Source organism: Gymnoscopelus braueri (genome assembly GCF_963280865.1).
Source record: "Gymnoscopelus braueri genome assembly, chromosome: 10".
Classification (NCBI taxonomy): Eukaryota; Metazoa; Chordata; class Actinopteri; order Myctophiformes; family Myctophidae; genus Gymnoscopelus; species Gymnoscopelus braueri.
The window spans coordinates 13,673,137-13,690,866 of NC_137611.1; the positions used below are offsets into that span (position 1 = coordinate 13,673,137).

General features: G+C 42.0%; 1 protein-coding gene across 1 annotated transcript in view; it reads right to left on the bottom strand.

Annotated features, from left to right (window-relative positions):
- Window positions 1-9,249: 9,249 nt before the first annotated feature.
- The window catches only part of LOC308094424 (receptor-type tyrosine-protein phosphatase mu), a 240,057-nt gene continuing 231,576 nt past the window's right edge, over window positions 9,250-17,730 (bottom strand). The window contains 3 exon segments of the mRNA XM_080441069.1: window positions 9,250-10,311; window positions 13,112-13,247; window positions 14,846-15,009. Coding sequence (XP_080297195.1) covers window positions 10,258-10,311; window positions 13,112-13,247; window positions 14,846-15,009 — 354 coding nt within the window. The 3' untranslated portion in view covers window positions 9,250-10,257.

Here is a 17,730-nt window from a genome sequence, read left to right on the forward strand (position 1 = left end):
ATGAACCTTTGAAAAAATATAATTAAGCATAATAAAAGAATAGAATAGAATAGGTACAATAAAAAAAAAATGTTCATAAAGCCTGTTGAAAAAAAGAAAAGCTATTTTGGATGCAAAATAAATCATGGGCCAAGTGCTTTCAGGGCTTTAAAAGCAGTTCTCTCTCTCTCTCTCTCTCTCTCTCTCTCTCTCTCTCTCTCTCTCTCTCTCTCTCTCTCTCTCTCTCTCTCTCTCTCTCTCTCTCTCTCTCTCTCTCTCTCTCTCTCTCACTCTCTCTCTCTCTCTCTCTCTCCCCCCCCAATGGTTGAGAAACTACTAGTGGTCCATGGTATAGTTAGGTGGTCCATGGGAAAATGTTTTAAAATGTAAATGCATAAATACAGTTTAACTTTGTTAAATGTATTAAAATATGTTTAAATAATATTTCATAAGTGAAGACCATCAAATGTAGGATTATTTTTTAATTAATAGGCGTGGTGTGGGAGAAAAAGCTTTACATTAAAAAATGACTGTTAAGGGCTTGATTTCATTCGTTTCACTTTAGTGCAACAAATTATATCAAGCCCAGGCATTATATAACTGAAATGGTTAAAATGGTTAAAATGGTTAAATGGTTATTAGTCCAGAGCTAAAAGTAAAAAAACACTGATCTATTCCTATCCCACTCTTATTTTATCCAACCTTCCATTAAACTCATGTTAACTGATGTACTGATTTGTATCTTATGTATGACACATGTGATTATATGGGCACATTTCCTAATAATGATGACCCTTCTTGAGACTTCCTTTTCTGTGGAATTTCTTGCCCTCCAACTTCCCTGGTAACTGTCAACATTTGCACATCATCATAAGTCACTAGGTCATTTAGTGCACTGTTCCATGGAAGAAAATACATTTAAAAAAATATGTCACTTTCCTGCATTACTAAATGCATGGTCAGGGACCACATGCAATACCTTCACGGACCACCCTGAAAACCCCTGCCCTACAGTATGTTATGGATTAATAATGCACAATTAGGGTTGGATTCACATACATTCTGCTTGTAGATCTGCAAGGGTTCATGTCACCTCTCCTATATTGTGTACATCTTTATAACAGTCAAACTTATCATTTCACAAAACTACACTCTTGAGCCTATTTGAGTTGGAGAACTCCCTTGTTTGGTGACTACTTGTCTTGCCTTACAAGCTCCTCCTCAGCCCTAACCATGACCCTAAATCTGACCCATAACAATAACCCTAACCTGCACCCCTTACCATAACCTTTACTCTGTGCCTCTTTATCAATATCCATTCATATAACTTGCTGTTTTCTTTGGGAATTCACTTGAGTTGGAGTAAATCAGTCTGAAATCTGATGTCAAAAATTTGACACAAGATGACAAATTAACTGATTGACAGTAGTGGCTGGTTTGGTTTTTGAAAATAGTTTCTAACCCACTGAAGGGAAACAAATCAAGTAGGCACATGACCCCGACCTTTACTTACAGCTAGTGGTCACACATGAAAACAAGTTACTGACAGGTCATGTATGCCATTTGCCCCACTAAACTGTAGGTCAACATGGCTTCCACAGTGACTGTCAAAGCCTCCTGGCACAACTGTCACTTTCAATGTCAAAAGTTTCAACACATGAAAGGGAACTTAAGTAACGCACATTGACTGGTGGCGGCTTCAGTTAAAAGAGGGTAGAGCCCGCATAAAGATGTTTTTGTATCTACATGGTGTGCTGGCTCTACCCTCTTTAACATAAGTTTCAACACAGTCATGGATGGATAGTGCCACCTTGGGGCTCAAACAAGTATGTTTTTTTGTCAGTTGATCTTGCACATGATGCATTTATCAAAGACAACTTTCACTTTTTTGTGGATGTGCCATCATTACTGATGGCAAAGGTAGTAAATTATATGTTCAAATTTACCAACATATATGTTTTGCTTGAGATTATAATTAAAATTGTTGCCAAAGTTTATGTCTGTTGACTAGATACAGTAAATACAACCCTATAACCCGATGATCAATATTTATGTCAGATACTTCATTTTCCATTCGGATTTCCAATGTTTTCAAAACCCTTCCATTAACAGAGTTGCAGTGTCGATACAAATGGTGTCTTTTCAGGTGACGCTGGTGATGTTTCTTCAGATTACTTAACTGAGTGAAACTCACAATGTTTACAATGGTAAGGTTTTTCTCCAGTGTGGATACGCTGGTGTGCCCTCAGGTCACTTAGCTCATTGGTTCTCAAAGACAGGGGTACTTGAGGGGGTTCCAGCGGGTCCCCAGCTAAATGATGGATAGGAACCAAATGGACCCTAACAGGTCCATTTGGTTCCATTTGTACACTCTCAGAGTTAAATTAACATTGGTTTTACAATATAAATTGGGGTCCCAGAGATAGAAATTCCATTAAATGGGGGTCCGTAGCCTAATGCATGTCAAACTGGGGGTCCTTGAAATTAAAATGGTGAAGAATCTGCTAGGGCCGTAAAAATCTTCTCTTATGGGGGTCCCTGGCTTATCTTTTCAAATGGGGGTCCGCGGGCTAATAAGTGTCAATTTGGGGGTCCTTGACATGAAAAAGTTTGAGAACCACTGACTTAGCTGACTAAAACTCTTGTCACACTGTTGACAGATGCAAGGTTTTTCTCCAGAGGGCATATGCAGGTGAATCTTCAAAGTGTCTAAATGATTAATTGAAACTCTTGCCACACTGTTTACAGTGGAATGTTTTTTTCTCCAGTGTGGACATGTTGGTGTGTCTTCAGGCAATCTAACCGACTGAAACTATTGTTACACTGATTATAAATGTGGGTTTTCTTTCCCGTGTAAGTCCGCTGTTGTTGTGTATTTACGTTTCCTGTCTGGGTTAAATCCTTGGTAAACTGTTGACAACTAGATCGTGGTTTCTCTGTGTCTCCTTGCTTCTGGCTGGTTATCTGCTGATGGGCCGCTGAGGAGATCTGTCCATTACTCAGCATTTGGCAGTCGAGGTCATTGTGGCTCCTGGTGTATGGACACTCAGAACAGAAGGACTTGGAGAAGATCTGATCTGTCCTCCTTCCAGGAGCAACTGTTCATCGTCAAAGCTATACATGGACTTGAGATGGGGATGGAGTGTCTTTTGGGCCTGGATTGTTCCTATATATGCGCTCTCTCTCTGACTCACTCTCTGTCACTTTATCTCTATTTGGCTCTATGTAACTAACTTTTACTCTATGTCTGGCTGGAATTGTCTCTATATCTAGGTGTCTAAAGGTATAGTCACAAAAATAAGCTGTCCAGGAGCTGTGCTGTGGTCTGACACACAACACAACCCGTTAGCCATGCATGCTGAACAATGCCGAATTGCGCAGGTGCCATGAATTTGTGTCCTGAATTGGGCGTTTTACTTGGATGTTGAACATGAACCCTAGAGTCCCTAACTTCGAGCATGTCATAATAGGCTCTTACGGGACCATTTTTGGTTCTATTTGTGTACATTTTCAGAGTTTAATTAACAGTGAGGATTTTACAGTGCAGATTGGGGTCCCATAGGCCTAGATATAAAACAAAAGTCCATAGCCTATCAAACTGGGGATCATTGATATGAAAAAGGTTTAGATCATAGAACCACAAGGGTGATATTTAATGACTCATAAAATCAGTGTTTCTTTAATAATGTTTGTGTGATCTGAGTCCTCTTTTGTCGGTGTCCCGTCCTGCAACCTCCGCTGCTGTCCACACCTGCGGCCTGGCTATCCTCCGGGCGGGCTCCCACGGGTGGAGTCTCCCAGCAGGCGGACAGGGTAGACCTCGCCGGCTGTATTCACCTGTTTCCTAGGCTGTGTGTTTTCCACTTCCTGTCGATTTCATTGGATATCATTGGTCATCTGACCAGTTTCATTGGATTTCATTGGATCAAATCGACAGGAAGTGGAAAACACACAGCCTAGGAAACAGGTGAATAGTATTTCTGGGTACAGCCCACACCCCCGGGGTGAAATTAAAAGGTTTGAGAACCACTGACTGTGCTACACTAACAGACGAACAGAGCCTAAATTAGTATAATTGGTGAGACCTGTGAAGGAAGTAAGGAGGAGGCCCAATTTCTTTCCAATATGGCTGCTGTGCATAGAGCTGGTGGAAACTCTGCCTGTAGTTCTTCCACCACCCAGTGATGTCAGAATATGCCACTAGGTGGCGGTAGTAAACCAGGCTGGAACGTTGTAGCCAATATAGACAATGCCAGCCCTCAACACATCCCTATGACTGGTAAATGGAAATAAGTGTAGCTCGAGTATTTCATTAGTTAATGTTACTCATTCTGCATTCTACTCATTCTTGTGCATTTAGAACCCTTCCTGTGTGTGTGTGTGTGTGTGTGTGTGTGTGTGTGTGTGTGTGTGTGTGTGTGTGTGTGTGTGTGTGTGTGTGTGTGTGTGTGTGTGTGTGTGTGTGTGTGTGTGTGTGTGTGTGTGTGTGTGTGTGTGCGTGCGCGTGCGTGAGTCTGTCTGTCAAATCTATGGAGTTGTATTACATAATGCATTGTAATGCATGTAATGTGTTACCCCTAACTAACACTTTAATTAGTAATAACTATTTGAAGGAACTCATTTCTATAGTATAACTATTGAACAAGAAATGTGGTCAATGCGGGCCCTCCTATTATCAATGGAACCAATGTAGCATACTTTTAAAGGTTCGATGACATTCATTTTCACTTTTCTTATTTTTTATGTTTTTTTGGGGGTTTTATGACCTCAATTACACCCAAAAAATCTGAACTTTGAACATTCAGTGGATTTTCTGTGGTCTGGGGTTTTCTGAATAATTAGGCTGAAAAGTAATCTGAGCTTGGCCCTTCGACAGTGAGGTCACAGTCAATTAATCCCGCCCACTCTCCTCCTCGCCCCTCCCCTCCCCTATCCTTTCCTTTGGGGGGGGGGGGCGGAGCAGAGGCGATGATTGACAGGCAAAATCCCTCACCAGCGACACCCGCAGGCAAAGATTTATTTTTTCATTGCAGTTGAAAAGGCTTTAGAAATGTGAGACAAAAACACCTACAGTGAATCACTGGAGTGGAATTTTCAGTTAAAACTTTTTGTACACGTTTGAAGGACCAGGACAAAGACTCTGAATGTGGTGTAAACATGAATGTCATGATACCTTTAAGGTATACAAACAATAATAAACATTTTTGCAAGGTTTTACTGAGAGACATAAATAATCATTTCAGTGAGCAGCACAATCACAATCACATGGCAAAGTATAAAGGACCTGCAAATGGGGTAGAAAGGAAAGGACAGTATGAAACTACTGTATGTCTACGGAGCTTACTCCTCTTGGCATGGACCAGGAGCAATGGGGCCAGTGCCCAGGTGGACCCTGGGCTGCAAGGTCAATTGACAATTTACTAAAATATGTATAGGTTAACGCTCAAATATCTGGGCCCCTCAGGATACACAATACGAGGCCCCTCCTATATGGCGTCTGATAAACCGGACACATTTTTTACATGCAAATAAATATCATATCACGTCTCCCACACTGACCTGAGAGTAAAGCCTGATTTATACTTCATCATATACAGTACAGTGTCACCATCCAAAAATAGCCGATCTATAAGCTCACACGATGCATAGCAATTGTTGTGCAAAATCCACTCAAGACCCAGAAATAGTTTCAAATGGATGGATGGATCTGTTGTGCTCTTGTATGTTCATGTGCCACGGAAATGTAACGATGAAGCTTTTGCCTTTTGCCTTTTGAAGTAGGCAACATTTCTGGCTGTTTTGTTTGTACTATGAAAAGGTCTTTATACTTTTACTTTTGATACTTGTACTTTTACTTTTGATACTATAATACAATTTAACTGTAATTTTTAAGATACTTTACTTAAGTACAAATTAAGTGAGCTGTGTTTTCTTATGGGTGACATAGGCCTACTCACCAAAGATTACATTTAGCCGCATTTGGGTTCTTGTAGCAGTCTTTCATTTGGGACCCTGAGTGAGTCACTTACATTCCTCCATTCTAAATAGTAGCCTACATTACATTCTTATCGGTTAATGGTTCATTAACCATTGGTTCATTAACCATTGGTTAATGGTTCATTAACCATTAACGAGCTTCAGTTAACGGTTATGAAAAACATTCAAAATGGTCATCCTGTACAACCAACCATCCAATAATAATTTGTTACATTTATTTTTTAATTGGAATATGGAATGTTTTCCAGGGCCAACAAGAAAGCTCCGCTGGCCCCGGATTGGGCCTGCGGGCCGCCAGTTGAATATCACTGGGTTAATGTCTTGATTCATTATTCAATTTTCATTCTTGTCCTTGCCTATTACAGTAGAAATAAGATAATTTGCTAAATTCTCAACAAGTAATAAGCACGATAATGCTTTTGACACAGATTTGGCTTCATTCTATTTTTTACAATGCCACAGTTTTGCATTTTTAGATTTTGCCAGTATCTTGACCTCAAGGGCAGGAGTTTGATGACCCTGTTGGAATGAAATTTTAAAGATGAACCCCATGTTAAATTACAGCAGTTTTAGTGCACAGTGCCATTTTTAATAGACTTGGACGTGTGTGTAACATATGTGGTGATCGTGTAGTTATAATTAACTTTGATCCTGACATAGAATTCCCAGCCGGCACTGTACAGCAGTTATGATGAAAAGTGCAGCTGCCATCTAACAGGCCATTTACTATCATAATAACCATTTACTATTTCAAGTTTTCAGCCTTTTACTTGATGGCCACACACACACACACACACACACACACACACACACACACACACACACACACACACACACACACACACACACACACACACACACACACACACACACACACACACACACACACACACACACACACACACACACATTTTGGGTGGTTGCTATATACAGTTTATATAGTACCACTGCATGCATAAAGAAAATATGATGCCCTGCATGGTTCTTTAGAAGTTTTCTACTGGTTCATCGGCTTATTTTAGCCACTTCTGAATGAATGAATGAATGAATTTTATTTCGAACATTATTTAAAAAAAATACAAATACTGTAGAATACAAAACAGAAGAAAACAAACAACAACAACAATGTCTGAAAAGGAGTAGGATGAAGTGTAAAACTTATGAACTCCTACCCCCTTTTTCACTAGTAATAATAAAAAAAAAATCTAAATGTATTCACAACCTAAACATCTCCACTGCATGTTAAAAAGAAAACATAAAAATAGAGCAATAAAAATAACCGCAGTAATAACAGAGATCAAATAAAAATAAAACCAACCCTACTAGTAGATACTCTATCTACAGGGATGCCAGGACGCAATAGGTCAACATGGCCCCTCCTCAACCAAATACCTCTTAAATATGACATTTTTATATGCCTTCTTGAAGTGATTCATATTTTGACTTTGTTGTACCTCCAAACTCAGTCTATTCCATAATTTCACTCCATGAACTGAAATGCACATACTTTTCAATGTTGAATTAACACAATGCATTTTTGCTAATACTTCTAATATAAAGAGGTTCCCCTACAATGATTATTATTACATTATTACTATTATTATTATTATTAAATAACCACTGTTAGTGCTATTCAGCAACATTTCTGTTGAGTGTGTATTGTGTAAGCAATTATGGGCTTAATACTTAGTGTAAAATCATGGTACGGGGCTACTGGCTAGTTAATGGTCTATGCTATGGGTTTCTTGTTGTGTAAGAATACTGAAACACTGTATCATTGCCTAATGCATATTGTCTTTTCGGGTGGAAACCTCATACAGTATGTCCAAATTTGTTGCTTTTCAGGATAAAAAAAAAAGTAAACGCGTCGCTTGACTCGCTTCACGCCTCATTTCGAGTTTGCAGAACTGCTGCTTTTGCGCAAGTAGGGCATTCATTTACGAAACAAAACACAAAAAGTTAAGATATAGAGATTAGAGTTTTATGCCCGACAGCAACGATATGCAGCTATCTGCTACAGAAACTCAGCATCCATCCATTGTAGTCTTATCAGGGAGGCCATAGACCACCGAAGTCTAACGTCATTTACACATCCTTTGCTTGTCTACCTGGTTCGCAGTTTTCCACCCCCATTCTGAATCCCATAGACGTATTTAATATCGCGTCAAATAAGAACTGTGTTCCAAAAATAAACAAATGACCCCAGCGGTTTGACTATGGATATGAAGCATCAACTGACGGTGAGAAAACGATAATGTTACTTCCGCCAAATTAGTTACATTTTCGCCAGAAACAGACTGTATCAAATATAAGTGACTGACCATCATAAACGATATAGAACCTCCTCCCTGACAATATCGCCTGGACAGTTTGTTTATTTTTGGACCACAATTCTTATATGAGACAATTCTAAGATGACCCAATGTTATTCTCCATAGAGAAATTACTTCCGCAAACCTGGGGATGAACGAATGACGTCAGGACTTCGGTGGTCTATAGCTGAATGGTTAGAGAGCCCCCCGCCTGGGAAGGCAAAGGTCCCAGGTTTGATTCAAGCCCTCAGCAAAGCGTCAAAGTGTCAAACTGAGCAAGACACCTAACCCCTAACTGCTCCCCGGGCGCTACACGCCAACGGCTGCTCAGTGCTCCTAGGATGGGTGAAATGCAGACGACAACTTTCACGTATGTGCAAATATACATTCCAAAGAGTGGGGACCAAATCAATTTAATACAGCCATCCGTTCTCTGCATGTGTAGCGTAGCATTAGACTGTTGCTAAAAAAAAAAAAAAAAAAAAAAATGTATTTCTATTGTTTGTCTCTAGAGAAGGACAGATTAACATAAACCTCAATGGCGTTATAAAAAAATTTGGTTAAACTGTTTACTTTTTTCTGACATAGGGCCTAAATAATGAAAGGTTCTGCCGAGCCAAATCTGTGAATTATTGAAATAAATACATGAATAAAATAGTCACCTTGGTGCCAAAATCAGAGGTCTAGGCTGTTTATCTCTACCTTCTTGTGATATCAAAAGCAAAAAAAGAAAATGTTTCTGCTATACCAAGACTTGGCAATAGATGTCGCTATAATATCAACTGTCACAGCCCGCACAGAAAGAGACACATCATTTACATAGATCCAATGTTTATATTGTAGATACTTTATATATTTATTTTACAATGGAACTGATTCATCATACAAGATGACCAAAAAAAGCACACAATACAATTCATAAAATCAACAAACCCATAAAACATATGATTGTCACTTACCCAGAGTCACAAAAAGTACATACCATGAATAAATAATCTACAGAAATATGTACAATATGCACAACGAGAATCAAATGGAAGTGCAAATAAAGCTTTGGATCCCTGTACAGGAAATAAGGTAAGCGAATGTAGACTGTGTCAGCTGTCCCCAATATCTGATGCAATAATATTAATAATAATAATAATAATAATAATAATAATAATATTAATCTTGACGTCATCATTGTACAGGACATTTAATAACATTTAGGCTTTGGGTCCTGCTTTGAAGGAACCCTTCATAATGACGACATTATTCAAAAACATGATTGAGAGAGAGAGAGAGTAAAAATGAAACACGTTACATTACGTACAGCGTTATCGCATTCCATTGAAAATAATTAATGCTTGTCGTCCATTGAGGATCAAGGCAAAAACCACAGGCGACAGAGAGACAGAGACAGAGAGAGAGACAGAGAGAGAGACAGAGAGAGAGAGAGAGAGAGAGAGAGAGAGAGAGAGAGAGAGAGAGAGAGAGGGATCCAGAGAGGAGGCAACTCACTGCAGAGGAAAGAAAATGTTTGTTCCCGTTGGGGGTCCTCAGCTGGTACACTGACCATCACTGGCTGAAATATTAACATGGTACGTACAATTACGGCCTTTTCCCATCCAGAGCCATAAGCCGGAGTTATACTTAGTTGCGCACGGGCATCGTGCGACGAAAATAGCCGAGTGACAAGCTCGTCGATCGGCTGTCTTCGGCAGACATGTCGATCGGCTATTTTCGGTGTGTGGCGCGGCGCACGACACCAGTATAAATCAGGCAACAGATGATCAATAACAACAAGACAGCTGGTCAAGAGAGTCAGGTACTGTGTATGTTTGTGCGCGTGCGTGCCTTCCGTTGGGTTTAAATGGTGACAAAATAGACGCAGACAGACACACAGTGTGAACTGCAGTCTTCAGCATCGTCCCCAAAACCTTACATCTTTGATAAAGTTCTCCTGGACACAGGTTTTGGCCACTTCTTGTTACCCAGAGTTCAAGTACTCCAGTGCCACTTCATAGCAGAATTTGTACTGGTCCTGGGAAATGGAAAAACAAAAAAACGGATGTTACCGTACTGACTGTTTCCTCATTATACTGTAGAGCAGTGGTTCTCAAACTTTTTCATGTCAAGGACCCCTAAATTAATGTGTATTTGGCTGCGGACCCCCATCTGAAAAGATTTTGTGTCAAGGACCCCCCATACAAGATTTGTGGTGCGAACATTTTCAAAGAATGTCAAGATGTTTTGGAATTATAGCTGATATATATAGGGCCATGGGGGTCCCTGGACCCCACTTTGAGAACCCCTGTATTAGACCACGGACCACCATAACTCTGAGAGGGTACACATGGAACCAAATGGACCCGTAAGGGTCCATTTGGTTCCATGTGTACACTCTCAGAGTTCCAAACACATAAGGTTCCATTTGGTTCCTAACTATCCATCATTTATCTGGGGACCCCCTGGACCCCTGGGGGTCCCCGGACCCCACTTTGAGAACCAATGCTGTAGAGTATGTTGTGAAAAGCAGGTATAAGTCTGCAAACGGTTAGAGTTGTGGATGTACTACATTGACATTTGACAGTCTATACCTGACGACCAGACATCTCTGTCTACCGATACGTCTGGTGACATCTAAACTTCAATATATGGGTGAGAATAGCCGCAAAACAAACCTACGTGCACTGCTTTGTAAACAATCATATCACCAGGATACAGGGGACCATAATGGAAACAAGCCCTTATGGCTTTGTGTGTTATCCTTTTAGCATCATTGTATAATCAATCGTACCACTGTACTATTTGCAAACTGTTAATTAAGTATTCAATCTATCAATCAACCATCCCAGTATGATGGACCGCACTGAAGTATTTGCATTGGTTCTGCAGTGCAGTTTTTTGTATTTTTTACCCCCCAAATAGTTTCCACCCAGTTCTAGCCCCAACATTGAATTTAGATGTCACCACACGTATTTGTAGGCGGAGATCTCTGATCGTCTGGCTCACGAAACTGTGGCGTTCGTATTGACTTTAGTACCAAAGTACAGGACAAATTCTTCAAGGAAAATCATTGGTATGTGTAAAGCACCTAATGCTCCATTCACAGCCATTAATTTGGTTGACAAGTCGCTGAACCCTCGGTGACTGTGGGCAGTGTTAAAAAGGTTCCAGCCCAGGTGTACCTTTGTTAGAAGATTTGTCCTCCATTCTGGTCACTGCCAATACGTGCAACTGTTATCCACAGAACTGTAATGTCGATAGGGACGTGGTGAGGCATACACAAAGTCTGATTGGCTGTTGTTCTGATGTGCAATGCCCACCAAAAAAGTTAAAAAGAAAAGCGGCCAACTTTTTTCGTGGGCCAGTCACCCGTGCAACATCGACTGGCGGCTCAGCTCCATAGAAAATCAATGGATTTCTGGAGACTGGTCGACCAAGTAGAAGACTGAGAACTGTGAACGCAGCCCTCAGTGGACAATGTAGGCTAATAGCTGATCAGACTGCCATCTGATGGTATTTGAAGCTTTTAGCCCCGCTGTCAGCAGGGCTTTAAGGATGGCTATTGGCCGGTCAGTCCATCTACTTCACTTCACTGCCTTGGTCTCAAACAACACATCTCAGTCGTAGCCCCCACATTACGGAATGCGCGCCCCCCCCCCCCCCCCCATATCAAACTGGCCCCCCCACAATCGAGACTTTTAAATCTCGCCTTAAGTCCCACCTTTATACCTTGGCTTTCGATCCCGTTTGAGAGTTTCTATGGTCTATGTTTTGTTTCGCTGTCTGCTGACGCTGCTGCGTCTTGTATTTTTTCAGTGATGTGTCTCCTTTTGTTGTTTATTTTGTTTCTTATTTTGCTGTGTGTTTTAGCTTACCCAGTGTATTTGGTTGTTGATTTTCTGTGCAGCACTTTGGAAACCTTTAGTTTAAAATGTGCTATACAAATAAAGTGGATTGGATTGGATCTCAAAAACAAATGGACGGACCGTCATGTCATTTTGGTGACCCCATAGCCTTTGCTCTAGCGCCATCTTTAGACCAAACCTTCCACTTGCACGCAAGTTATCACAAAATCTACTGGCAAACAAATTGCCGTGTGCATTCACGCTCCCTGGAAGTTGAGCCCCTACTATTTGAGTGACACCATGACATATCCCCTAGCGCCACCCTCAGGTCAAAATATCAAATTCAACTACACCATTTCACACAGAAAAATCTCATAATCTAATTGGCAGATTCCTGGATAAACCGTACTGATATTGGTGACCCCCATGGCCTTTCCTTTAGTGCCACCCCTCTGGCAAATAGGCTCTATGCACAGCAGCCATATTGGAAAGAAATTGGGCGTCTTCCTTACTTCCTCACAGGTTTTACCAATGATACTAATGAAGGCTTTGTTCTATTTCATGTAGCGCAGTGGTTCTCAAACCTTTCAATTTCAAGGACCCCCATAACTCTGAGAGTGTACAAATGGAACCAAATGGACCCTTACGGGTCCATTTGGTTCCATTTGTACACTCTCAGAGTTACACACCTTTTAAGGGGCCATATGAACCCCCTCATATGAACCATGAGGGTCCCCGGACCACACTTTAAGACCAACTGGTGTAGCAGAGTGTGTCCGGTGAGCCAACATGCACAATATCAGCACCCTGACTCGGTTTGATCATAATGGAACAGAGCCTTCATTAGTACCATTGGTAACACCTGTGAAGGAAGTAAGAAGAGGCCCAATTTCTCTCTATTGCTAGTTGGATGTAAGGAGCAAATTGCAACGTTTTGTGAGCTTGTAGATCAAAAATGTAAAAAAAAAAGAGGAAAAAAAAGAAGCTCACCAGTAGGTCGACCATGTTGGGTTTGTTGTTCCTCAGCGTCTTGACGGCGTGGAACACGTCCACAGAGCGCTGGTGCTGCAGCATCTCACACACGATGCTGATGGCACAGAACGTCCCGCTGCGCCCCCCGCCGTTCCTGTGGTTACACAGCATCACGCAACCAGCCAAGTGTTAGTGCTGAGTGGGTAGACTGAGGATTTTCTACTGCGCTAAACAACTGCAGACAGAGAGCTGGCGTACAACTAGGAATCAATTCTAGCTGCCCTAAGTTTTAATTATAATTAAAGCTGCGTCCTAGAAAAATAGGTGTGAAAAAGAAGGGGGGAAAAAAGACAAACTGAATAGATAGACTTCCATTATAAAAATCTAAGTTAAATAGTATAAAACATAATTACGTGAAAACACATTAGTGGAAGTACTAAGTTAGCCTACTGGCAGTGCAGCACAAGCAATTTGGCACTGATAGGGCCGGTGGTTTGCGAGACAAACACACAGACACAAAGACAGACCCTCTTATAGACGGCTAGCCTCCGTATAAAACAGAGTAAAGGCAAATGTGAATGAAAAAATCCACTCCTGTGATGTAGTACACTTTCTGAGCCACTAGGTGGGGATGTTTCTTCTTTAATAATTCCCATCAGCATGCTCGTGGATTGGGGTAGAGCATCTTGAGCACTCAAAGTGAGTTTGTGAGTAACTTGCAGACAGCGGATCTGCTGTGTGGAGTTTCCATCATGGACATTTTGGGAGACGTGCAGACAGAAGTCATGATGTTGGGACTGAGTGTTGGGGGAGTGTGGTTACTCACACAGCCCAGTGCGCTATGGCATTGGTTTCAGTATAACTGACAGACAGTATGCTACGCTGTTTGTTTCACAGTAACTGACAGACAGACAGACAGACAGACAGACAGTTGGAACACAACGGAGAGCTTGGAGTGAAAGTGTCACGGTACATTCACACAGGACAGGGTGCGATAAAAATAAGCACGTCGCATGAAATCGCGGGAGGCAGATCAGTCTGTTGCCGCGCGTTCATAGATCACTTCCACACTATCTCCTCAGCGGTCCACTTCATCAAATATAAAGCTGGACTCGGCGACAAGGAATCCACGCCACTGCTGTCGGTTTCGGTGCGAGTGCTTTGGCGACTGCGAATTGGCAGCACACAGTGAGAAAGTCACTGTTGGTTGAGCGCCCGGGGTCACACTTTTCATTGCGTGGCTCTTGACAAAAAAATATTTTCTTGATGTTGTGTCTTTACACTGACTGAATCGCGTTGCTAAAAAAAAAAAAGGTCACGTCTGGTGTGAACTCACCCAAATTTAGAGGGTTACTGCACAGTAAAATCCTCAGTGATCATTTAAAAGTGTACAAAGTTTACCAAATGTGGTTACATTGGTACACTTTTGGAGTTATCCACTGATAACCCTCTGGACTTTTATCAAACTGGACCTGAGTTGGTTCTGTACTTGGACACATCTCTTCGCCAAAAATAGCAGATCTATAAGCTAGATCTGTTATAAATCTATGTTCCCCCCGCCTGAGGATTTTACTGTGTGTAAAATACAATGGATGCCAGTGGGACGCTCGGCGTGACAGCAGATGATGGTAGTGTAGTGTGTGTGTGTGTGTGTGTGTGTGTGTGTGTGTGTGTGTGTGTGTGTGTGTGTGTGTGTGTGTGTGTGTGTGTGTGTGTGTGTGTGTGCGTGCGTGCGTGTGTGTGTAAACGTACAGACAGTGAACCACGGTGCGTCCTTCCCCGCCGTCGTACTCCTCCTGCCACTTGTCCACCTGTCTGATGAGCTTCAGGAAGGAGCGCTTGGACATGGGCGTGTCCCTGTACATGGGCCAGCCCAAGAACTGGAACTGCTGCACCATCCGGTAGCCATCCTGAGGCTGGAAGAGGGAGAGAGAGGGAGAGGGAGAGGGAGAGAGAGGGAGAGGGAGAGGGAGAGGGAGAGGGAGAGGGAGAGAGAGAGAGAGAGAGAGAGAGAGAGAGAGAGAGAGAGAGAGAGAGAGAGAGAGAGAGAGAGAGAGAGAGAGAGAGAGAGAGAGAGAGAGAGAGAGAGATTTTGTTAATGTTTAGTCCAGGATATTGTAAGTATAGACCCCCACATAATTGGCAAAACACTAAGATTGTACTGATCATAACCTTATTTAAAACAATCCTATAATTTGACAAACCTCTGTAGTCGACCGTGAGAGCAAAACTGTGTGCCCGGTTCTCCTCACTGGCTGGAGCAATTGATCTGAATTTGCACACAGCCATTGACCATTACGATCTGAATGCAACTGCGACCCATTTCTCAATTTCATCAAATCTCAGCTGTTTATTAGCATTTTAAACGACGGGACGCGTGGGGGGGACGCGCGACAGGAGAAGCGCAATAGCCCCACGTTTGCAACTACTTTCGCCTGCGCACTTCACCAGGTATGGTCTAGTAATAATAATACTGTGGAAAAGAAAATATCCATCAGGCGGCCACTTAACCCGCCGAATGGCTGCCGTGTTAAGTGGTCAGATGGGTGGGATGTGAACACTTAAGACATTTTCAAGTGGGCCCTGATCCATAAAAGTTTGAGAACCACTGGTTTAGTGTAACGCATCTTATTGAGGTGAAATCTATACAGTATGTTCCCAGAAGCATCTGCCAGTGCAGGTTTGGGCCCATGGCTACTTATCCATTTAATCCATTAAGACCGGGAACACATCTGTGTCATTTTAGATTTATTTGGCTATTCAAAAAAAATAAATAGCAGATACACTATGTCAATATTTTATATACATTTTCTGTGACCAGTTGAAAGGAGAAAAAAAAACGAAAATTGCTGGCAGTGGGCAAACGCAGCCAGAAATAAGTCTGGCAGTGAAAGAGTTAACTGTGACACATGGGTTTTGAACCCGCATCTCCCTCATGACAGACAAAACACTTGGCTAGTGGATATACAGTTATTACACTGATGAGCTTCAGGCCGTACTACTTGTCAACCAGGTGTCCTATACACGAATCCACGGAGCGCTGCCCTGGGCGCAGCCATTGCTGCGGTGTCAACGCTCCGCGGACGCGACACCGCAGCAATGGCCGCCTACAGGCAGCTACAGGCAGCGCGCCTGTGGATTCGTCTATACCTGACACCGGGGTCTAAATTCCTCAGTGAAGGAGTAGGGAGACCGCCTCCAACCACTGCAGATGAGCTAATTATATTGTATTAACGTAGTCTATAACACAGAAAGTTCTCAAAAATGTCTGTACAGTAGCTTTAATGCAACGGAGAATTTTTTTTTTTGCTAGGAGGGTTGTCTGGAAAGGTGCTGTGCTGTTTCGGGCGATGTGAGATTGGTGTGAGTCTTGGTGACATGTGCCTTTAATTACAAACACGCACATGCACACACGCACACGCACGCGCACACGCACACGCATGCAAACACACAGATACAGGACTAAGCCCGACATGGTGACAACAAGCAGGACAAGAGAGAGATAACAGCAACAAGTAATTGCAGAGATGCGTTGAGTTGATAGATGGGTGCTGATCGACAGCTTGATAGATGACTACTGTTAGTCCCAGGGACGGACAGACAGGCAATCAAAGATACAGACTCTGTCTATTCATCACGCAGACACGCCAACTATCAATAACACTTGTCGATGATCTGGTTTGATATAGTGCTGCGCTTCACTTAACAGGCTTAATATCTTATATTTCATCTCACAGAATAAGGGAGGGGAGGAAAATTGAGATGGTTCTGCGTCGACAGAAGGCCCTCAAATGGACTACACAGTTTAGAGCCTGTGCCAGGTTTTTGGTTCGATGCCGATCCCCATAGAGTCCTAGACCACCGATCACCAATGTTTTGGACGATATTTTGTCAAAAAGTGCAACATTTTTTAATCAATTTGAAAAATTTTGATATGAAATATGAACTACACAGAATACACACATAAACTGATTATTTTTTATTTATTTAACAACTACTCTTCAAAAATAGCCAATGAATCTACAAGCTCTCAACACATCCCATCGCGACGCATTGTGACATTTTGACATTATATTGTCCAAATAGGGATGCCAGGTTGAAAGTGGTTAAAAACCGGGACACAACTCGGCCTCATAATTAAAAGTCATCAAAAAAGTCAAATAATGGTTGATATATCGGGCAGACCGATATATATTGCTCGGGTCAACCACAGTTTATAGATTTTATTATTGGATGATGAACAGTTGGGGGTCCGGTGGGTGGGATACTGCATGTCATCACAGGGCACAGAATTCTAAGCAGACCCTCTGTATTTCATTTCATTTCAATGGACTATCCTGATGCCCCTGCGGGGCCAACGATTCCAGATTTGTATTCGTTGTTTCGTTTTGGTGGTCAGTTTGAGGTGTGATTTATACTGTTGATAAACTTACGCCAGCTCAGTCTGCTGAGGTTAAGGCGCTTAAAGCAGCTACGGCTGCCTCAGGGCACAACCTTTCAACTGCGATTGGCGGGATTTGAAATGAGGCCACATTCATGCTTTTCAGGGAAGTTGGTTGAGACGGGGTTCCCAGGGGTGCCTTGGGGTTTTGTGACAACCCCACATTATTATTGCAATTTATACAACTATACAAACA